This window comes from Microplitis demolitor, chromosome 3, assembly GCF_026212275.2.
Source record: "Microplitis demolitor isolate Queensland-Clemson2020A chromosome 3, iyMicDemo2.1a, whole genome shotgun sequence".
Classification (NCBI taxonomy): Eukaryota; Metazoa; Arthropoda; class Insecta; order Hymenoptera; family Braconidae; genus Microplitis; species Microplitis demolitor.
In genome coordinates, this window is record NC_068547.1 from 1,456,054 (window position 1) to 1,480,162 (window position 24,109).

General features: G+C 37.8%; 1 protein-coding gene and 1 long non-coding RNA gene across 6 annotated transcripts; one reads left to right on the top strand and one right to left on the bottom strand.

The window, feature by feature from the left end:
- Nucleotides 1-18,497, bottom strand: LOC103576230 (uncharacterized). The gene is made up of 6 exons (XM_053737660.1): nucleotides 13,657-18,497; nucleotides 11,186-11,445; nucleotides 10,709-11,122; nucleotides 9,644-9,990; nucleotides 9,272-9,474; nucleotides 1-9,198 (listed from the first exon to the last, which is right to left on the bottom strand). Exons 1-6 carry the CDS (start codon nucleotides 18,145-18,147, stop codon nucleotides 652-654), a joined length of 14,262 nt encoding a protein of 4,753 aa, XP_053593635.1. The 5' UTR covers nucleotides 18,148-18,497; the 3' UTR covers nucleotides 1-651.
- A 264-nt stretch (nucleotides 18,498-18,761) lies between these two features.
- On the top strand, nucleotides 18,762-22,377 carry LOC103576231 (uncharacterized). 5 transcript variants are annotated; one of them, XR_549354.2, is made up of 5 exons: nucleotides 18,762-18,914; nucleotides 19,067-19,599; nucleotides 19,675-19,796; nucleotides 20,533-21,298; nucleotides 21,886-22,377. It is a non-coding gene; the product is annotated as an uncharacterized LOC103576231 (long non-coding RNA). The 5 variants fall into 5 exon arrangements; XR_008403441.1 differs by lacking the exon at nucleotides 18,762-18,914 and adding an exon at nucleotides 20,105-20,495 and having other exon boundaries at nucleotides 18,973-19,599; nucleotides 20,562-21,298; XR_001345356.2 differs by lacking the exon at nucleotides 18,762-18,914 and having other exon boundaries at nucleotides 18,973-19,599; nucleotides 20,533-21,096; nucleotides 21,169-21,298.
- The last annotated feature ends 1,732 nt before the right edge of the window (nucleotides 22,378-24,109 follow it).

The window sequence follows — 24,109 nt, forward strand, 5'->3', positions numbered from 1 at the left end:
TCAAGCTAAAAAAATTTATCACCATTTAACAATACGTATATATATTTTTTTTTTCTAGAAGTAACTAATCATGATACTGGTTAGCCGACTTCTAATAATTTTTGAATTTTTTAAAAAATGATAAATTATAAAAAAAAAAACTATTTGAAAAAATTGCACTTGTAGATTTTTTAATTTTCTACATGTGCATTTTTTTTATTAATTTTTTTTCAAATTTAGTTGTTGGAAAACAAAATTCAAAAATTGCTAATTGTCTGCTAACTTCAGGATCATTAAATAATCGTACACTGAAAAATTTTCGGAGCGCGGATGAAATTCCGAGTGAATATGGAGTAGATTTTTCATTTAATTTTTTCAGAGTTAAATTAACACAAGCATGCGGAGAAATTTTTCAAACTCCGAAACTTTCAGTAAAATAAAATCCGAATTCACTTCCAATTTTTTCAGTGTACCTCTTCCTTTTGATTTGAAAAATTAATTGATAAAAAGTAATCATGGCATTGAAAAATATTTTTCAAAAAAAAAAACGTATAATTACTTGTAAATATTTGTAGAAATAATAATCAGGGATTTTTAAATATTATCACACTCATTATCCCTGTAATTAAAAAAAATTAGTAATTAATTAGTAATAATTGAGAAAAAAATGAATTAATTGGATACGAGCGGCATATAAAATTTATGTTTAGGAGTGTCTCTGGTATGTTTAAACGGGGCTTGTTTAGCTTCGAGAAGAGAAGCTGGACATGGACCACGTACTCGTGGTATGAACTCTTTCTTGTACATACTGGAAGTCGTAGTACTGGAATCGCCTAGACTGATATGAGATTCATTAGATTGTCTGTGTACTCGTTCAACTCTCTGCCCAGTCTGTTTGAAGTTTCCGTAACTTTTAGCTTCACTGTGAGAGTAAAATTTACCACCGACTGTCAAGTTGTCTTTTCTGACCACCTGCTGCGGTCTCTCGTAGCTCGAAGAGGCGTAAGGGTTCCCGCCGTCTTTAGCGCTTTTGTGCAGCGAAGTTAAGCTGCGACGGTCAGAACTTTGCGAGGAGTTGCTGATGTACTGTCCGCTTTCCGCGAGGTTCGAGATGCTTTTCTTCTGGTCCGCGGCAGTGGAGGAACTCACGTGAAGGGCTTCGGTGGACGAAACTACTCCCCGGCGATGTAGAACCGAATTATTAACGTCGGCAGACGATGAACTGATGACGTTCTTCCTGTGGTGAGATGATTTAGAGTTGACACTAGAGTGCAGGTGCGTTTGATCAGAATGGGAGCCGTTTATAGCCTGGCGGAATTCAGAACTGGTTTGCCCATTGTTGATAATTCTTCGCTGGGAAGTCTCTTTCTGACGGGTTTCATTGACAACATGCTGATTGACGTAATCACGTCGAGAACTGGAAGTCTGTTGATGAGTTTGATGCTGAGTTTTCTCTATTCTCTGTTGTCTTGATACGTCTGATGAATATCTCTGCGTGTCGGGTGAATATCTCTGAGTGTCAGAGTGTCTTTGAGATGTGGAATCGTCCCGGACAATTTGGTTGTGAGCATGTCGAGAGTTATCGGTGACTGATCTCTCCTCAGACACACGACGATTGTTTGAAATATTTGATGAATATTGACGATTTTCGCTGTGAATGTCAGAGTGTCTTGAAGACATGGAATCATCGCGAACGATTTGGTTGTGCGAATGACGAGAGTTGTCGGTGATTGATCTTTCTTCAGACACGCGACGGACGTTAGAAGTATTAGAGACATTGGATGAATATTGATGATGTTCATTGTGGATTTTATTATGATGTTCTTCGTGTCTATGAGCTGATGTCTTTGTGTCGGAAGTTACTTTCCTGTTATCAACTTCCACTACTTTTTCAACTCTTATGGCTTCTCTGCTGGTCTTCTTGGTGTAGGTGTTGTAGTTCCTCTGGTTGGTAGTTGTCATGACAGATACGTCATCACCCAGAGAAATGTTTGACTCCATGTGTCTGCGTCTATTGACAGGCTGCCCTGCAGGGACGACGTCTCTCTTAGTAGGCGAGTAAGAATCATTGCTGGTGGTGCGAGTTTCCATGGTGCCACTGCTGATTCTAAGATTGTCCTCGTGTCTTTTAATATCAGCTCGCTCGCCTCTGACGACTGTGTAATTAGATTTCTGAGAAGTTGTACCGTGGAATTCACCAGTCATCTTCAAGTTGTCTTCACGTCTAATTACCTCAGTTCTATCAACGCGTCTGGGAGCGTAATCGTCCCTAGGACGACCTTCAAAGTCACCTTCAGGCTTAAGATTATCCAGATGTTTAATTGGAGATCGGCGTTCCCCGGGTCCAACTGGACGTCTTTCGGGTCTCTCGAAGTCTCCCTCGGGTCTCAGATTATCTGGATGTTTCTTTATTTGCGCGCGTTCAGCTACAGTGTGGCTGTAATCATCACGTCTCTTGATGTCGACAAACTCTCCCTCGATCTTCAAATTGTCTTCACGTTTTCTGATATCCACGCGTTCAATCTTCGTTACTTTTTTATAATCGTCTCGTGTGCGACGAACATCAATTTCACCCTCCATCCTTAGATTGTCTTCATGACGTTTGATTTCAACACGACTGCCGTTGGCGACTCTGGAGTAGTCATCGCGTGTTCGCTGAGTGATTTCCATTTCGCCTTCAGAGCGTAGATTGTCTTGTGGTTTCTTAACTGGCGCGCGTTCACCCCGTTTAGGTGTGAAGTCATCACGTGGAGCAAAGTGATGCTCTCCTTCTGGATGGAGATTGTCCTCATGACGAATTGGAGTTCTACGTTCACCTGGACGGGCTTTAGCTGGCACACGTTTTTCAAATTCGCCTTCGGGCTTAAGATTATCCGGATGTCTGATGGGAGTACGACGTTCTCCAGGTCCCACTCTTTCGGGACTAGGACGTTGGAAGTCGCCTTCAGGTCTTAGATTATCTTTAGGCTTCTTGACATCAGCCCGGTCGCCTCGTTTGGGAGCTTCCGACTTGGGACGTCGAACGAAATCGCCCTCTGGTTTCAAATTGTCTGGATGCTTTATGGGCGAACGTCTCTCCCCAGGACCCACAGGCTTTTTCTCAGGTCTCTCGAAGTCTCCTTCTGGTTTCAAGTTGTCTTGAGGCTTCTTAACCACTGGCCTTTCAGCAGGTTTGAATCCTTCATGCTCGGGACGTTCAAACTCTCCTTCAGGTTTAAGATTGTCTGAGTGTTTTATTGGGGAACGTCGTTCCCCGGGACCGACTGGACGTTTCTCAGGTCTCTCAAAGTTGCCTTCGGGTTTCAAATTGTCTTTAGGCTTTTTGACAACAGGTCTTTCAGCAGGACGGTAGCCCTCATGCTCAGGTCGTTCGAATTCACCCTCGGGTCTTAGATTGTCCGGGTGTTTTATGGGACTACGACGCTCGGCAGGACCAACAGGCTTGCAAACCGGTCGTTCAAACTCACCTTCCGGATAGAGATTGTCTTCGTGTCTTATGATGTCTGTGCGTTCGCCACGAGTGACGTTGTAATCATCACGACGGCGAATATCCGTAAATTCACCCTCAATTTTAAGATTGTCTTCCCTGCGCACGACATCAACCCGTTCGACTCTTGTGGTTCTCATATAATCGTCTCGTGATCTGTGAATGTCAATCTCACCCTCCATTTTCAAGTTGTCCTGGTGAATTACAATTTCAGAACGTTCTCCGCGAGTGGGTTTATAGTCGTCTCGTGGACGGCCAACGAAATCGCCTTCAGGATGTAAATTATCTTCATGACGAATAGGTTTGCGTCGTTCAGCAGGACCTACTGGAGATTTAACGGGTCTCTCGAAGTCCCCTTCGGGTCTTAAATTATCCTGAGGTTTCTTAACAACTGGTCTTTCAGCCGGTCTGAAACCTTCATGCTCTGGTCTTTCGAATTCCCCTTCCGGTTTCAAGTTGTCAGCATGTTTTATCGGCGTTCTGCGTTCTCCAGGACCGACAGGTTTCTTTTCAGGTCGTTCAAAGTCTCCTTCAGGTCTCAAGTTGTCTTGAGGTTTCTTGACAACTGGTCTTTCAGCCGGTTTGAATCCTTCGTGCTCTGGTCTTTCGAATTCTCCTTCCGGTTTCAAATTATCAGCGTGTTTGATTGGTGTTCTACGTTCTCCAGGACCAACAGGTTTCTTTTCTGGTCTTTCAAAGTCTCCTTCAGGTCTCAAGTTGTCCTGAGGCTTCTTAACAACTGGTCTTTCAGCCGGTTTGAATCCTTCGTGCTCTGGTCTTTCGAATTCTCCTTCCGGTTTCAAATTATCAGCATGTCTTATTGGTGTCCTACGTTCACCGGGACCTACAGGTTTGTGTTCTGGTCTTTCAAAGTCTCCTTCGGGTCTCAAATTGTCCTGCGGTTTCTTAACAACCGGCCGCTCTGCTGGTCTGAATTGTTCATGCTCTGGTCTTTCAAATTCCCCTTCAGGTTTCAAATTATCAGCATGCTTTATCGGTGTTCTACGTTCTGCAGGGCCGACAGGTTTCTTTTCTGGTCTTTCAAAGTCTCCTTCTGGCTTGAGATTATCTTTAGGCTTTTTAACTTCTGCACGATCTCCTTTCTTGGGTGCTTCTTCCTTGGGTCTCTTAACAAAATCACCTTCGGGTCTCAAATTATCAGCGTGCTTTATAGGTGAACGTCTTTCTCCAGGGCCAACAGGTTTCTTTTCTGGCCTCTCGAAGTCTCCCTCTGGTTTCAAATTGTCCTTTGGCTTCTTAACAACTGGTCTCTCCGCAGGCCTAAATCCTTCATGCTCAGGTCTTTCGAAATCACCTTCCGGCTTCAAGTTATCAGCGTGTTTAATTGGCGTACGACGTTCCCCAGGTTTAACTGGTGACTTAACTGGACGATCGAATTCTCCCTCTGGCTTAAGATTGTCCTTCGGTCTCTTAATATCTGCACGGTCTCCTTTTTTCGGAGCTTCTTCTTTAGGCCGCTCAGCAAAATCACCTTCAGGCTTAAGATTATCTGCGTGTCGAATAGGAGTCCTTCTTTCAGCTGGACCAACTGGTTTGTGTTCTGGTCGTTCAAACTCACCTTCAGGTCTAAGATTGTCAGGATGCCTGATAACATCAGCTCGTTCTCCACGAACTACCTTGAAATCATCGCGAGTTCTTGTGTCAGTAAACTCTCCTTCCATTCGTAAATTATCCTCATACTTGGTAATTTCAACACGCTCACGATGTACGAAGTCAACGTAATCATCTCGTGATCTGTACGTTTCAAAGTGACCCTCCGGTGCTAAATTATCCTGTGGTTTTATTACAACTGGTCGCTCTGCTGGCCGGAACTGTTCATGCTCAGGACGTTCAAACTCTCCCTCTGGTTTCAAATTGTCAGCGTGTTTGATTGGTGTTCTACGTTCTCCAGGGCCTACAGGTTTGTGTTCTGGTCTTTCAAAGTCACCTTCCGGTCTTAAATTATCTTGAGGCTTTTTAACAACTGGCCTTTCTGCTGGTCTAAATTCTTCATGCTCTGGTCTTTCGAATTCCCCTTCCGGTTTCAAGTTGTCAGCATGTTTTATCGGCGTTCTGCGTTCTCCAGGACCGACAGGTTTCTTTTCAGGTCGTTCAAAGTCTCCTTCAGGTCTCAAGTTGTCTTGAGGTTTCTTGACAACTGGTCTCTCAGCTGGTCTAAACTTCTCGTGCTCTGGTCTTTCGAATTCTCCTTCAGGTTTCAAGTTGTCGGCATGCTTTATTGGTGAACGTCTTTCTCCAGGGCCAACAGGTTTCTTGTCCGGACGTTCAAACTCTCCCTCAGGCTTGAGGTTATCTTTCGGTCTCTTAATATCTGCACGGTCTCCTTTTTTCGGAGCTTCTTCTTTAGGCCGCTGAGCAAAATCTCCCTCAGGCTTAAGATTATCTGCGTGTCTGATGGGAGTTCTTCTCTCACCTGGACCAACAGGCTTGTGTTCCGGTCGTTCGAACTCACCTTCAGGTCTAAGATTATCTTCTGGACGTATAATTTCCGGTCTCTCAGCTCTCTTTGGACCGTAATCATCTCTAGGACGACCTTCAAACACTCCTTCAGGTCTCAAATTGTCCTCATGCCTGACAACATCGACACGCTCGCCACGCACTACTTTAAAGTCATCACGAGTTCTTGTGTCAGTAAACTCTCCTTCCATTCGTAAATTATCCTCATACTTGGTAATTTCAACACGCTCACGATGAACAAAGTCGACATAATCATCTCGTGATCTGTACGTTTCAAAGTGACCCTCCGGTGCCAAGTTATCCTGTGGTTTTATTACAACTGGTCGCTCTGCTGGCCGGAACTGTTCATGCTCAGGACGTTCAAATTCTCCCTCTGGCTTCAAATTATCAGCGTGCTTAATTGGAGTTCTTCTTTCACCTGGACCAACTGGCTTATGTTCCGGTCGTTCAAACTCACCTTCAGGCTTAAGGTTATCTTTAGGTCTCTTAATATCCGCACGGTCTCCTTTTTTAGGAGCTTCTTCCTTAGGACGTTGAGCGAAATCACCTTCAGGTTTAAGATTATCTGCGTGCTTAATAGGAGTTCTTCTCTCACCAGGACCAACTGGCTTATGCTCCGGTCGTTCAAACTCACCTTCAGGCTTGAGATTATCTTTAGGTCTCTTAATATCCGCGCGATCTCCCTTTTTAGGAGCTTCCTCTTTAGGACGTTGAGCAAATTCACCTTCTGGCTTCAAATTGTCAGCATGTTTTATTGGTGATCTACGTTCACCAGGACCTACAGGTTTGTGTTCTGGTCTTTCGAAATCTCCTTCGGGTCTCAAGTTGTCTTGTGGCTTTTTCACAGTTGGTCTCTCCGCAGGCCTAAATTCTTCATGCTCAGGACGTTCAAATTCTCCCTCTGGTTTCAAATTATCAGCGTGCTTAATTGGAGTTCTTCTTTCACCTGGACCAACTGGCTTATGTTCCGGTCGTTCAAACTCACCTTCAGGCTTGAGGTTATCTTTCGGTCTCTTAATATCTGCGCGGTCTCCTTTTTTCGGAGCTTCTTCTTTAGGCCGCTGAGCAAAATCTCCCTCAGGCTTAAGATTATCTGCATGTCTAATGGGAGTTCTTCTCTCACCTGGACCAACAGGCTTGTGTTCCGGTCGTTCAAACTCTCCCTCAGGCTTGAGGTTATCTTTCGGTCTCTTAATATCTGCGCGCTCTCCTTTTTTCGGAGCTTCTTCTTTAGGCCGCTGTGCAAAATCTCCCTCTGGTTTCAAATTATCAGCGTGTCTAATTGGAGTTCTTCTCTCACCAGGACCAACAGGCTTGTGTTCTGGTCGTTCAAACTCACCTTCAGGTCTAAGATTATCTTCTGGACGTATAATTTCCGGTCTCTCAGCTCTCTTTGGACCGTAATCATCTCTAGGACGACCTTCAAACACTCCTTCAGGTCTCAAATTGTCCTCATGTCTGACAACATCGACACGCTCGCCACGCACTACTTTGAAATCATCACGAGTTCGTGAGTCAGTAAACTCTCCTTCCATTCGTAAATTATCCTCATACTTGGTAATTTCAACACGCTCACGATGAACAAAGTCAACATAATCATCGCGTGATCTGTACGTGTGAATGTCACCTTCTGGTGCTAGATTATCTTTTGGCTTCTTAACAATTGGTCGTTCTGCTGGTCTAAATTCTTCATGTTCTGGTCTTTCGAATTCTCCTTCCGGTTTCAAGTTGTCAGCATGTTTTATGGGTGTTCTACGTTCTCCAGGGCCAACAGGTTTCTTCTCAGGTCGTTCAAAATCTCCTTCAGGTCTCAAGTTGTCTTGAGGTTTCTTGACAACTGGTCTCTCGGCCGGTCTAAACTTTTCATGCTCCGGTCTTTCAAAATCACCTTCAGGTTTCAAATTATCCTCGTGCTTAATTGGCGTTCTTCTCTCAGCCGGTCGGAAAGGATGTTTCTCACGATCTGGAAAGTCTCCTTCTGGAAACAAATTGTCCGGATGTCTAACAATAGGTGCGCGATCACCCGGAGCATAAGGTGTATGATCTGGTCTCTCGAAATCTCCTTCAGGATGCAAATTATCTGGATGCTTTATCGGTTGTCGCCGTTCACCAGGTGAATATTGATCTTTCGGCCTTTTTTCGAAGTCTCCCTCGGGCTTCAAATTATCTTTCGGCTTCTTAGCAACCGGTCTCTCAGCAGGTCTGAATTCTTCATGCTCCGGTCTCTCAAAATCTCCTTCGGGCTTCAAATTATCCGCGTGCTTAATCGGTGTTCTTCTCTCAGCCGGTCTGAATGGCTGTCTTTCACGATCCGGAAACTCTCCTTCAGGAAATAGGTTGTCCGGATGTCTCACAATAGGAGCACGATCACCCGGGCCATAAATCTCTTCTTCCGGGTACTCAATATCACCCTCAGGTTTCAAATTATCTTCATGTCTGATAGGCTTACGTCGTTCTCCCGGTGAATATTTATCTCTCGGTCTGTCAGAGAACTCTCCTTCAGGTTTCAAATTGTCATCATGTTTAATCGGAGTTCTTCTTTCAGCCGGCTTGTACGGTTGTCTCTCACGATCCGGAAAATCTCCCTCTGGGAATAAATTATCCGGATGTCTCACAATCGGTGCACGTTCACCCGGAGCGTAAGTCGATTGATCCGGCCTCTCAAAATCTCCTTCTGGATGTAAATTGTCTGGATGTTTTATCGGCTGACGACGTTCTCCAGGCGTGTATTCATCTTTAGGTCTTCCTTCAAACCTCCCTTCCGGTTTTAAATTATCCTGAGGCTTCTTAACTTCCGGCCTTTCCCCACGTTTAGGTGTGAAGTCATCTTTAGGCCGTCCCTCGAACGGACCTTCAGGTCTTAAATTGTCCTTCGGTTTTTTGACATCCGCCCTTTCACCTCTCGTTGGCTTGAAATCATCCTTGGGCCGGCCTTCAAATGGACCTTCAGGTTTCAAATTGTCATGAGGACGTATTGCGTCAGGACGTTCAATTCTTTTCGGTGAGTAGTCATCTTTAGGACGTCCTTCGAAAGGACCTTCAGGCCGTAAATTATCCTCTCTCCTGACTACAACCGAAGTTCTGTAGTCGGTCTGATCAAAGTTACGATATTCCTCGTGTGTTGTCGTCACGTTTTCAGTGTCAGTGTGACTGTAGAAACGATCCGTTTGATCAACCGAAGGACGGCGATAAGTCGGACGATCTATCTTCTGAATGTCGTACGTATGGAAGTCATCCTTCGTATGAGAAGTTCCCTGTAAAATTTATTCATCAATCACCCATTTACTATTTACCATACAATTTAATTAATTTCCAACTTTTACTTACCGTAAATTCTCCCTCTCCAACAGTAAGATTGTCCACACGTTTAAATATCTCTGTGCGCTCAACACTTCGATGGTCAATGTACTCTGATCTAGATGTTGTTTCGTCAATAAAATCACCCTCGATTTTAGTAAAAGTGTTACGACGAACTGGAGTTGGACGTTCGCCAGGTTTTCCAGTGAAAACTAAGTCCGTTGTCGTGACACCTAATTCAATAATTATTATTTTATTTAAATTTACTATTGATTGCCAACTAATCCCAAGTCAAAAAACAAATTTGGATTTAAGTCTCAAAGTCTCAATGAGGTTTTGAGGACAAAACTAAAATTTTTTTTTTTGACTTGGGTTAATTACATTAAAATAAATATTAATTACTGTCAAAATCTCCTTCAGGTCTCAAGTTATCCTGAGGCCGTCTTATGGGTGCTCTTTCTCCATGAGTGGGAGCTTCTTCCTTCGGTCTACCGAAGAAATCGCCTTCTGGTTTTAGATTATCCTGGGGCTTTCTGACCGGTGCCCTTTCACCCCGGGTTGCCACGTAGTCAGTCCGACGCTCACCGGTAAATTCTCCCTCAACATGAAGATGATCTTCGTGATAATATTTAACCTGACGGTCGACGTGTTTCTCATCAAACTCTTGACGATACAACGACACTGATTGTATCGGCTCGTGAGAAATATCCAGATGATCTTCTGGTTCATTGTGTGGGCAGCGATGACGGCTAAAATAAAGTATTTAATTTTAAAAAATAAGTCCGAGAAAATAAAATTGATATTTTATTGCAGTGCAGATAAAAAAAATGGACATGACTTTCCATCGAGAGTAGATGAGAACCGATACCATAAATGGTATAAATGATTGATGTTGCTCGAGGCGCATTAAATTAAATAGTAGGACACATCAATATATATCGAGTATTGACAAGTTATTGGAATTCATGTATCAAGAATTTGTTACTCCATTTATGAGAGTTGATGCAGAAAAAAAAACACATTTTATTTTCCATTTTTGTGGCGAGACTTTGGACATCGATAAAAACCAGAAAACGTGATACAGATTAAATCGATATAATCAATAAAAAATTACTAATAAGGTAAGAAACTACTCAATATATAAAGCTATGACCTTATTAAATTTAATAGGATAAATAACTTCGATGATGATATTAACATAGAAGGCTAAAGTTACCCGATAAAATTTAAAAATTTATTTATTCGTTTTTAAAGTAAAAAAAAATTACTGGCGACATAAAATTACCATGAAAAATTGAATATAAAAGATTCAAACGCGTAGGTAGTTGGTGATTCTAATAAGGAATATACGGAGGAGTTAACTTCGATGATTGACTGTAAGCTAACGGTGAAGGCATCAATGTGGGCCACATGCCATTAATCATGAGCTAAAAATCATTGATAAATAAAAGGCTATAAATTACTAACCCACAGGTACACAATTCGCAGATGCATTGCTCTTTCAGCGGTATCTCTTTTAGCACATCAACGGGAGCTGATGTCTTGGGTTTATCGCCGTCTAGAGAATCTGGCGATTGATCTCCACGATGTGGTTTTTTTTCTGGGCTCTTCAGCTTCTCTGGAGAATCAGATCGGCTTGGCTTTCCAGCAGCTGGTCGTGACTTTTCGACAGTTGGTTTTTCATCGGTTTTCCGTCCAGGTTTTCCCGCAGGTGTTGATTTTTCAGTTGGTTTATCTTCTGGTTTACGACTGGGTTTTCCTGCTGCTGGAGTTGGTTTGTCTTCGGGTTTTCGACTGGGTTTTCCTGCTGCTGGTAATGATTTTGCTGGTGTCACGTAATCTCGGGGTTTTTCTGGCGACTTTGGTCTCGTTTCCGGTGACCTGAATAATAAATAAAACATTAATTAAATTACCAGTTATTTATTTGTGTGCTATAATAAATACCGTCTAGTTTCTTCAGGTTGTTTTGGTCGACTTGGTTTACCCGCAGCGGGAATTGACTTCGGTTTATCGTCTTCCCTGAGTCCTGGTATTCCCCGTGGGTATCCCGGTTTCTCTTGTATCGGTTTGCTCGTCGGTGAATCCACAGGTCGTTTCGTACTTTCAATTCTCTCATACTGCGTGTCATTGACATCCTGCGATACCATACTAGTCACCTGGTTCTCGATGATAAATTCCTTCGTTGACGTTTCGGTGACATCTCTCTGAGAATATCGAATTAACGTTAAAAACTTTAATATTTAATGTAAACCCAGCGTAAATTGTTAAATAATATTTTATTATTGAATGAATTAAAGTAAATAGCAGACATCGAGTGCCAACAGGCGCCACATCAATTTAAACTACCAGTCTAATTATAATCTATAAAAGAGTTCGATGCACTTAGATGCTAAGTTACTTAGACTGGGACAAGGCAGCCTAGCGTCTCATAAGAAAAAATATAAATCAGCTCTAATCAATTATTCTTACATATACTTATTAACTTGACCGCAAAAAATTAACACGATCAAGATCATGTGTCTAATCTACTATAATTGATTGACCATTACTCGATTATTTTTTAATTCGATTTAATAACTAATCAATTAAAGTAGACTTGAATTACTCATTGAAAGTGTTACTAAACCGCATCACTTCTGTATTACACAGTATCATCATCAACCATCAATTACATTCTACTCTGTTAGCTCGCTACTTGTTTCACAAACCACAATATAAAAGACAAGTGTCCATGACAAGTACATTCTATAGTCTTTATTATAGATTTTAAATAAAAATATATAATATAACAACAATGCCAGTGAAATCGACATTGATTAATATTTACAACATTTATCATTATGAATTAAATATTAAATATCAATGTCATTCTTTCACTTTCATTTTATTTTTAGTACATAAATAATTATTTATTACTATTATTTCTCAGTAATCAATACTGTAAAAAATTCAGGAGTGAACGCGGATTTAATCCGGAGTAAATGACTGTATAATTTAATCCCCTTGGAGTCAAAATCACTCCGGGGAGTTTATTTTAATACTAAAACTCCGAATTGGAGTAAATTTGAATTTAAATATTTAAATAAAATCCAAAACACTCCGCTGTAAAAATAAACTCCCTATTTATCTCGAATACGGAGTTATTTTTGACAAAACTCTGGAACTCAGTGAATTCAAATTTAAATAAAATTTTTAGTCACTTAAAATTTACTCCCGATTTTTTACAGTGTAATTATAATAGAAAAATATTTTAAAATAATTAAATAAGTAATTATTCATAATTTTTTTACAGCTCGTAAATAATAATAATAATTTGTGGTATATTAAATAATAAGTTAGATTACATAAATATATTTTTAAAGTGATAGTAATAAAGACAGAAGGTTTTAAGCAATTGAACTTGACATCAGTGACTCGTTGCAGCATTAATCTAAATAAAACTGTTATTAGTTGTTAGCATACGTCATGTCTTTTAATACAGACATTTATGAATTTATTAAAGCGACATAAAAAGCTAAGAATCAAACATTCCTGTGTATATTTGTCTGTATTCATATAGAACGTCAGCGAAATCAATTTGTCGCACATTCAATGAAACTGTAGCACGCGATGATATCATTCCATTAAACGTGGTATATCACGAAAGCTAAATTGATCTTGATAGTATTTCATATATGCTTTTATAAAATATATATCACTATTACATATGTATATAAAAGTTTATCAAATTATTAATTACTCTTTTTATTTTTTAAACGATCGATTTATCCAAGTAATTATTAACCGGGCCAAGTTACCCGACCATTAACTTTTAATTTGTCCCAAGAAATCAATATAAAACTGTAACTTTTATTTTTTATTTTTAATTAATGATTAACTTAATGGACAATTTATGTAAGTTATTATTTTTAAAAATGATTTATTTAACTTATGGTAGATAAGAACTTATTTTTTTAGTTCAATGTCTAGATCATTGATTAAAACATTATTATGTAACGCAATAACACTGGAATAATAGGCATTACACGATTTGAGTCTACAACTTCCGCGAGATTATACTATTCTTTATTCTGTATTTGCTCATATATGTAATTTTTTTTCTGTTTACACAATTACATACCTCGCGAAGGCAAAATGCGTTAGATCAGGTTTATTTTTAACTCATGAAACTCACTTGTTGTATATGCGTATGAGACTTACGGCGAATCCTTGAGAGCATGAAAGAGTGAAAGTCTTTAGTTGTTTTATGCTTTTAACTTTTTACGCAGTTTCACTTACATTACTAAAAAGAGTATTTAAGTACCAATTACTTATTTAAACTCACATATGCCCATTAAATTTTGTTTAGTTTACATCCGGTTGAATAGATAATGATACCGAGGATTCGGCGTCGAATGAATAAGGATTAAACTTACCAGGTCTCGGATGTCCTTAAACTCGCTGATGTAATTTTCTTGGACTACGTCGGTGTAGCTGGAGGATTTATCAATTATATATGATTGATGGACTGTTTCATTGACGAAGACTGTGTCCGTTGAATCGTCTCTCTTTATACTGCGGACTGTGGAGTCTGATGGGATGGGCTGGATTCTGTCTTCTCTGTCGGTGGGCTTTCGTGGTTTGTCTTTTGTATCGAGGGGACCGGTTTTCTTATCTGCTGGTTTGCTTTTGGCCGCCGGTTTCTTGGGCTCCTGAGGCTTTTCGTAAGTGAAGGATCCATCCCAAGTTGAAGATCCGGGTTTTGTTGGACGATCTGACCGATCTGTGCTTCGAGGTTTCTCTGGACTCTCTGGTCTATTTTTGACACTCTCTGGTTTCTTGCCTGGACCCAAAGGCTCTCGGGTGTCCGAAACCTGGTGTGTGATTGTATTTGATAGATTTGAAGAATCAAAAGTCTTGGAATCGACAGTAGTGGATTTTTCGATGTTAATAAATTTAGTTGTGCTTTTGATGTCTTGAGAAACGTCGACGACGTCGGTTGTCAGGTCAGTGATAGACACGTAGTCATCTGTACGTGGAGTATCTTTGGGTTTTTTATCTACTGGGAGTTTTGTGTCACTTGGTTTTTTATCAATTGGTTTCTTGGGCTCTTGAGGCTTTTCGTAAGTGAAAGATCCATCCCAAGTTGAAGATCCAGGTTTAGTTGGACGATCTGATCGATCTGTGGGACTTCGAGGTTTTTCTGGACTCTCTGGTCTATTTTTAACACTCTCTGGTTTTTTGCCAGGACCCAAAGGCTTTCGTGTATCTGAAACTTCGTGTGTAATTGTATTGGAGAAATTCGAAGAATCAAAAGTCTTGGAATCTGTTGAGCTTGATTTTTCAATATTGATATACTGAGTTGTGCTTTTGATATCTTGAGAAACATCGACAATACTAGTCTTCGAATCAGTAGTCGATACATAATCTGCCCGTGAAATGTCCTTGGGCTTTGTATCTACTGGAAGTTTTGTGTCACTTGGTTTTTTGTCAATCGGTTTTTTGGGTTCTTGAGGCTTTTCATAAGTAAATGAACCGTCCCAAGTTGAAGATCCAGGTTTAGTTGGACGATCTGACCGATCTGTGCTTCGAGGTTTTTCTGGACTCTCTGGTCTATTTTTGACACTCTCTGGTTTTTTACCAGGGCCCAAAGGCTTTCGTGTGTCTGAAACTTCATGTGTAATTGTATTGGAGAAATTTGAAGAATCAAAAGTCTTGGAATCAACTGTAGTGGATTTTTCGACGTTAATAAATTTAGTTGTGCTTTTGATATCTTGAGAGATATCGACAACATTAGTATTCGAGTTAGTAATTGATGTATGATCTGTCCGTGAAATGTCCTTGGGCTTTTTATCTACCGGAAGTTTTGTGTCACTTGGTTTTTTATCAATCGGTTTTTTGAGTTCTTGAGGTTTTTCATAAGTGAATGAACCATCCCACGTTGAAGATCCAGGTTTAGTTGGACGATCCGAGCGATCTATTGGACTTTGAGATTTTTCTGGACTCTCCGGTCTTTTACCAGGACCCAAAGGCTTTCGGGTATCTGTAACTTCATGTGTTATCGTACTCGAAAAATCAGTAGAATCATATGTCTTCGAATCACTTGTGCTAGATTTTTCAATGTTAATGAACTCAGTAACATTTTTAATATCTCCAGATACATCGATATTAGATACGTACCGCTTATCAGTATACGTGCTGTCCTTGGGTTCGTTATCTTTCGGCAGTCTAGTGTCATCCACTTTATTATCAACCGGTTTGTTTAAATTTTGAGGCTTTTCATAAGTAAAAGATCCATCCCACGCTGAAGACCCAGGCTTACAAGGACGAGCTGAACGATCTGCTGATTTTTCGGGACTCTGCGGCCTACTTTTCACATTCTCTGGTCTCTTTCCCGCTCCCAACTGCTTGTTACTATCTCTAGTGTCATAAGTAGTACTGTAAACATTCTCAGAGTCTCTCATTTTAGAATCATTTGTGCTGGACGTCACAGTAATGTACTCAGTCGTACTCTTAATATCTTCCGACACATCGATGCCAACATTAGACACATAGCGATCATTAGATGTGTCTCTGGACTTATCAGTTGTCATTTTGATGTCAACTTTTTTGTCGCTCGGCTTCTTGAGCTCGACAGGTTTCTCATAAGTAAAAGATCCATCCCACGTAGAAGAGCCGGGCTTTACTGGACGTGCTGTTCGATCAGTCGGACTTCTTTCCGGACTCTCTGATTGTCTTGTTATTTTTCGGTCACTTGAAACTTTTCTTTCATCAGATTCAACAGTTTTCTCATAAGAAAATGAACCATCCCACGTCGACGATCCAGGTTTCGTCGGTCTATTTGTACGATCTTCAGGATACGGTGACTTTCTATCTTCTCTAATCTCTCTGTCACGTGTAACTGATTCTGTAGTCGGTGATCCAATTGACTCAACACCATAATTTATCGTTCGAGTTGGCTTACCATCAACAATAATTATCGTCTCGACTGCTGTCGAAGCTAGATCAATATTCGAAGAGTCCGAGTAGCTTTCATGGACGCGTGACTGCTCAAAAACAACCGTTTCACTTATTTCTCTAGAATTAGTGTCGTACTCACGAAGATCCAGAGTTGTGTCACTGACATTAGGTCTTCTGGCAGGAGTATGAGTCTTGTCAGCAGATAAACTTGACTCAGAGCGCTTGAAAGTCCCGTCCCACGTTGAAGAACCTGGTTTCAAAGCACTTCGATCTGTTTTCTCTGGAGACGACGGACGTTTATCTCTCGGGACATCTTTCTGATCCCACACACCGGAATCTCGAGTGACAGATGTGATACTGGACTCACGAATATCCGAAAAACTAGTTCGACTCGACGATGTCTCGACCACATAAGAAGACGTCGAGACATCAGCTTCATTAATTGTATAATCATCAGTAACATCTCGTATTTCAACGTCAGTTCTCTGTCCACGGTTTGTTGGTCTCGTGGCATCGGTTCGTGTCGTTTTTACCGGTGGTTTCTCGTACACAAATTTACCATCCCACGCTGACTGACCTGGTTTGTAATTCCGTGAATCAGGGCGCGATTTGTCTGGAGTTCCCGATCGTTTCGGAGTACTAGAACCCCTTGGAACTGGCGATTCTTCCTCAGGAATAACTGTTGATACTGATGTTACTTTTTCAACGCGTTTTGAATCGCTCGCGTCCTTGTACTCTACTATGTAAGAGGACGATGTTACTGAGGACTCAACAGCACTATCAGATACATCTCTGACCTCAACCGTGTCTCTGATTTTATCGGATGTTCTCACGACCGATGGTTCACTGGATTTACCACTTCCATCAAGGTAACCTTCGTCCCGCGAAGAGTCTCCAGTTCGTGAATGCCTGTGATAGTCACTAGTGTCAAGAGAGTCAGAGGAAAATGGCAATGAACGTCTTACGTCTTTATCAGATTCAATTATATTTTTTCTAACGTCCGAATTACTGTGAGAAGTTGTTATTACTTCAGATACATGACTACTACTACTACTTTCTTGTATCTGAGACTCCCAAACTTCTGAGCTAGATGTAACATCACCCGAAATATATTTCGTTGACTTTTCAAGCCGCGGACTAGGAATCGGTTTCGATAACTGAGTCTGAGAATCAGCTCCTGATTTATCATACACAAACTTACCGTCCCAAGATGACTCTCCAGGTCTCAATGAGGGCACACATTTAGGAGACTTATCAATAAACGTCACATGCTCAGATTTTCCGGAAGGTTCTACAGTACTCTCATTAAATACATTTTTTTCTCGACTTGCTACGACATTACCATCGACATTTTGGCTCATCAAAGACTCCTGCACCTTCTTAGTGTCAGTATAAACCTTTCCATCAACTTGACGTCCTTCTGAAATAATTTTGTTGGACTGCTGGCTCTCCGAAGACCGGCTGCTTGTTACGCCCTGGTGTGTAGTTTCGTGAGACTCACTGGAGGCTTGTTCAGAGTGCGAAGACGAACTGAACGAGGAAGACACTACATGACCACCAGGAAACCCTATATTATCTCCAATATTTTTATTACCATCTCTGACTTCCTGCAACATTTGCGTCTGTTCCCCGCGGATAAAGTCCGCCGAATCTCTGCCTCCTTTCGTCATAATTTGCTTCGTCTTCCTCGGCGCACTCTCAATGACCTTGATAATATTGCCCTTGGAATCCATAATTACTTCACGACTGCCACTAGTCATCTCCACCACATTGCTTTGACTTGTGGTTTCTACACTTGATCTCGCCTCTTCAATCACCCGCGATGATGTCACCACCGTGGATGAGGATGATGTGATTTCTTCAGAAGTATCGGCATCCATTGTTGATCTTGATGACGAGGATACCACCTCATTACCACTATTCTTCTTTTTAACCGCACCTGCACTGTTTTTTTTATTCAAAACCATCGCGCTTAGTAAATCTTAAATATTAAAAACCCAACTTATTAGTATTTAAAAAAAAATAATAATTATTCACTTGCAAAAAAATACACTTGTTATCTATCCTATTGAATATTAATAATTTATTGTCTCATTAACATATCACCTGTTGCTTTTTAAATAATTCACAAATATAAAATAATTATTGTCTCGTAATTTATTATTTTAAATTTATCTTAACTTTTATTGTTATTTAATTTTATTATATTATTACTGATAACAATGTGTTATTTATTTTGATTAAAAAAAAATATTAAATCACAGCTCTCTTGTCGATATTTAAAAACAGAGTGTTTTATAAAGTTGCTGGTGATTCGCTTCACCATTTGGATCGGCAACTACTGACTGGAACCGGCGGAACGCGTGAGTCTTTTCTCTCTTCTTAATTCCCCTCTCTTATGTTGAGTTGACGCCTATACTACACAAATGTATAAGATGTGTGAGCTTTATGAGTTACCAATACTTACACACATGAGCAACAATTCAAGACTTACTTGATATAAGTTTTACTAATACTGATAAATATACCAACACTTGAGGCAACCGCGATCATATCTCCCTCTCTTTTACTCATGTGTACCGAAGCAACATTCGAAAATCCGCGTGGGTTGTTTTTATTTGTCACTGAGAATGTATTATATGTATGTATATATGGATTCGGTGCACGAGTGAGTTTTAAAAGAGTGGGAATATTAAAACTTGTGTATTGATGACACACGCATTGGAATCCACAGGTTTGCCGTGGTTTATTTATTACTTTTTTGGCGTTTATGTCTGACAAACTTGCAATGATTCATCATTATTTATAACATATATATTTTTTTTTATTATTTTTTTACGCCGCTATATGAAAAAAATTAATTTAACGTTTGGCATTTTTATATAGATAAAAATAAGTGGAAACAGACGTCTGATTATAAGAGAAAATTTCTTCACTGCAAGTAGAAAAAGACATAAGTGGAAAAAGACGATTTGAGTTGATAAATACTTAGCAAGTTATATATATATTATTTAAAATAAATTAAATCCAAGCGGAGTAATAACAAATATAAGTATATGATTGATAAAAAATATATATATTTATAACTGGCTTTAATTGATAAAATTTTTTAATTTATAGTCTCATTATGTGATAAGATTTATATGTCAATTGAAATAATATAAATTATAGAAATTTATTTAAAATGTTTTTAGAAAATACTTTCTCGAGTGAGGTATAGTTTTAATTCATGGGATTAGTTTGAATGGCGATAACCAAATTAATGCAGTAAACTAATAAATAAAATATAAAGGTATTATGACGAAATGACATTAGTGTTGGAGTTAAGTAGGGATATACGGTTCAATGAGACTATGGAGTTATAAACTGAGCGATGACGTAATGACTTAATACACAAATAAAGAGATTCGCCTAACACGGTATGTTTATTTTTTATTAAATAAACTATTTTTATTTATTTATTATTCAATTATTTTTTATTTTATTTTATTTAGCTGTTTTTTCACTTGAACTCCTTTCATTCTCGTCCCGTTCATTCCTATTTCGGAGCAGCTTCGCGGTATACGAGTAAGAAGAAAAAGAGTTTAAGTAGGTCACGGAAAAGCGGACATGCAGGGTGAGTCGGTATTCTCATGTGACTTAAAAATTTTAATTCCATTGGTTTTTTAAATTTAAAAAAAAACAATAAATAAAATAAACTACTGATAAAAATTAAGAAACACTGCGCGTGTGCGAGTGTGTAAATTATTTAGGTATTTGTAACAAGCAATAAAGATAAGTCAGTCAATAATTTTAATGTCATGTAGATAATATTTGATAGGACAATATCAAACACTATTATTCTAGACGTTATTAATAATTAATCATAATATATATTAACATTTCAATGAATATTTAATAATTAAATCATTATTTTGAATTTAGAAATCAAATTGGAACATTGAAAGACATTTGACATGCGAAAATGCCGTAAACGTTGCGGTATTATCTGTGTCCTCGGGCTATTTGCCAGCTCACATGCTCACAAACACACCCAATATATCATCACACATTCGAACTCATAAAACTTTTACGAAATTTTTATTTTATTCCTTCAAAAATCCAAGATATTTTAAACGTCAAAAAAAACCGCATTAATTTACATAAACTAATTAATGTTTTTTTAAATTATTATTTAATCAATTAAAAAATTTTTATAAGCTGTCACTTTAATGACAAGTAATTAAATTAATATTTTTTTTAAATTTTAATTAGTAATCAATTAAAGTCTTATGTAATATCGAATGTAGATCATCGCAATTCAGTGGACATGAAGGTATAAATTTTTTTAATTTAATTTTTTTTGGTAACAGGTATATTGAATGTCTGTCAATCATTATAGACATCAGCAATCATGACACGAAAATAACTATAGTCTCTTTCATGTAAGCATGCATATATATTTATATATAATGTCGTGACGAGAAGACTAAGTACTGAGGCTCTGTACTCGTTAAAATATACACGACTAGACGAACAATATAAACAAGTAGTACGTGTCTTGTTGACGTTGCGCAACGTGCAATATAAGACAAGAAACTCTTATTCGTTTGTGATGATTTAAAAGTAAATAATTTATTCCGTACATCTATCAATTTATGTCTAATTAGACTATTGACATTTCCGTGTGGAATTAAAATTAATGTAAAAAATATAATTACTGAGTACTAATTACTTATGTTTTATGCCTAGTGTATAATTAGTCAGTAATTGAAGGTATAGGAATAAAAAGTTATGAATTTGTTTAAAGTTTCTTAGCTGAGAGATTGTTTCTGGTTTATTCTCAATAAAATCTCAGGTTCTAGAGTCAAAAGAAAGCGTCATCGTTTCAGTTAATCGCGTGGGTGGAGAACCTACACGTAGTTCTGCCTTATTTGGTGAGTGTTCAAAGTCTCGTGGGCGATACAAACCTGAAACAGTCGATCCACAGTCGTATTTTGTATTTACAGTACCAGGAAAACATTGACAATTGCATTCACATATAGTACATATATATACAGCGGATATGAAAATTTATAAATTTTAAATAAATAAAATAATCAAATTTTAAAAAATGCACGCGCAAATTTTTTAATCCAGGTACGCATTTTATAACTTTTACTTTACTTAAATTTTATTTATTTATTTTCAAATTTAAAAAATTTCCAATTGTCATCTACATTCACATTCATAAATTTAAATGATAAAAGTCGCAGACAAAAAAAAAATTTTTTAAGAAAGTAAAATACTCAGAAAAAAATTTTAAAAATACATGTCGACTTTCTGTTTATTTTCAAAATTTTTTTTTTCATAACACAAATAGTCGGACGTCTTGTACTTTGTGTCATTAATTTTGAGGAGTTATTTTTTTTAATTATCTAAAAATATATTTAAATGTATTGGTAAAAAAATAGAGATTTATTATTAATTATTTATGATTATAGAGATTTCTAAGATAACATGACTTTAATACTTGAGGAAGTGATTAAAGTAAGTGGGCGGACATTTTAAAGGGCCAAACCCACGTAAATAATTTAACACACTGACAATTTGTGCAATTTATTTCAATTTTAAATGCCTTTCATATTATTTTAAAATTTTAACCATTACATTAATACCTTTTAATTAATTATTCATTAACTCATAAATTTAATACTTAATATTTTTTATTGTTCTTTTATTTTCAGGGAGTGGTCGTTAAATTGCAGACTCAGACTTAGTACCCAAGTATTGCAAGAGGATTCACGCAATAAGGAGTGATCGAGAGTTATTGGTTTGCCTTGATGTGGATCGATTCCACCGAAAAGGGATGTATCGACGTAATATACCTCCTGAGAGTATCATTGTCGTTTTATGGGAATTGAGCGCGAGTACGTGCGATTTAATACATAAAATCATCAATCTTGCAGCACTCACATTATCATCTTTCTTTTTCTCTTTTTACGATTAAAGTTAACTTGAATCTCCTTTTAATTCGAAATGAAAGCCAATTATTTACAGCTGCCGATTCATCAATAAATCTGACCTCGTAACTTTTAATCTATTAATTTATTTTACACTGTAAAAAGTAGGGAGTGAATTCGGATTTTATTTAACTCCGAATTTACTCCGTTACTCAGAGTTCCGGAATTTAAAAAAATACTCCGCATTAAATAATTTAATTTTAACTTTAAAAATTATCAAGTATTTTTAATTTAAAAAATTACTCATTGAATTTTTTACAGTGTAGAAATTTTTTGCTAAATATTCTAAAAATATTTTAACAATCTGTTATATAAATGAATATTTAAATTTTTATTTTACGTAACAAAAATGTATGTGCTAAAAAATATTTATAAATATTCAATATTCTTACTATTGTTATTTTTCTTTATTTAACGTTCCAATGTTTTCATATTGAGTTTCTCTTAACAAAGAGACTCGATTATTTGCAATATTGATTATCGTTTTTAAAGAAATAAACTTTTAGAGGCTGTTACTGTATTACGAGAAACTATTAGTTGTTTCCGACAATCTATAGCATAGTTTACAAACCAAGATATGCGACAGTACAATTCTACCACCTGATTCTCTTATCTTATCTTTATCTAAAAATTTTAACTTGAGGACCAAAAAAATTGTTACACTTCGCATTGAAAACAAAAATTGTGTTAGGGTGAGAAAATATTTTCTAGCCCTAGGAAAATTTATTTTTCTGTGCAATACTTTTATTTCTGCCTGCGAATTTTTCAGAATGATATGATGTCCAAGTTGTAAATTCAATAATTTTTAGTCTGATTGAAGTTGTTTGTAAGTTATCAAGCTCGCAAGTAAATAAGTCAACACGTGGGAAGAAGAGTGTAAAGATTAATGAATGAATTCATTTGTACTAACATCGCCAACGGAAATAAAAATTATCACTTAAGACGACTTGCAAATATGTCTTTATTAAGATTTGAATTCATATATATATATATAAGATGAAGTCATAGATTGTTTTGTTTGTTGTCTTAACAAAAGGGCTGCGCAAAAAAAATTACATATGAAATAAGTGAAGCCACTTTAATATATGTAATGCAAGTGAAAGCAGAGTAAAGACGTATATACTTTTATGTACTGCGAAGTTCGCCTTATACGACCGTGACACTAAAACTCCCGAGTCACATCGTCCTCGAGACAGACGCAATAAGGGAGTTTAAAAAACTTTACTGAAGGCGAAAAAAAACCCACGAGGACATGGGGACATATCAAATGATTCATATATATGTATATATATATAAATTATTTTTTTAGTCGCAAGATCGCAATCGGGTTATTCAATTGAATTTAATCAAGGATATTAAGCCAGCAAGACAAGTTCATATAATTTTAAATTGGCAAATAGATTTATTAATACAAAAAAAAACCAAATTGGTGTGGCATAGATTCGACAACAAGGTGCCTAAAAAAAAAAAAGAAACAGCCTTTGAAATTTAAAAGTGTAATTGTTTTTACAGAAATGCTCGTGATTAGCAAAAGTGATCCGGGAAACTTTTATTACTTTTCTGCATGTCAAAAGCTCATTCCTCATACCCAGTCTATATATCAAGGCAAAAGTTTTTGAAAAATGTAATCGTTCTTTGTTAAATTTATGTGTAAAAATGTTAAATGTATTAATTTTATATATTAATTACCTATTAAGTTAGTAATGTAGTTTATAAATGAGTCTTGTTTCATTTGTAGTGATAACGGATTTTAAAAAAATAATAATAATAAAGCCGCAACTGCAGTGATGCCTCGAACGATCGATTCACCAGCCTCCACACACGGCGAACTTGGCACACGTCCATCTACAATAGTGTGCTAAATTTTTGAGGTTCTCATCGTTAATTTATAATCCGATTAATCACTTCACATTAATGTCACTCATCATCGGAAGCAATTGCTGGTGGA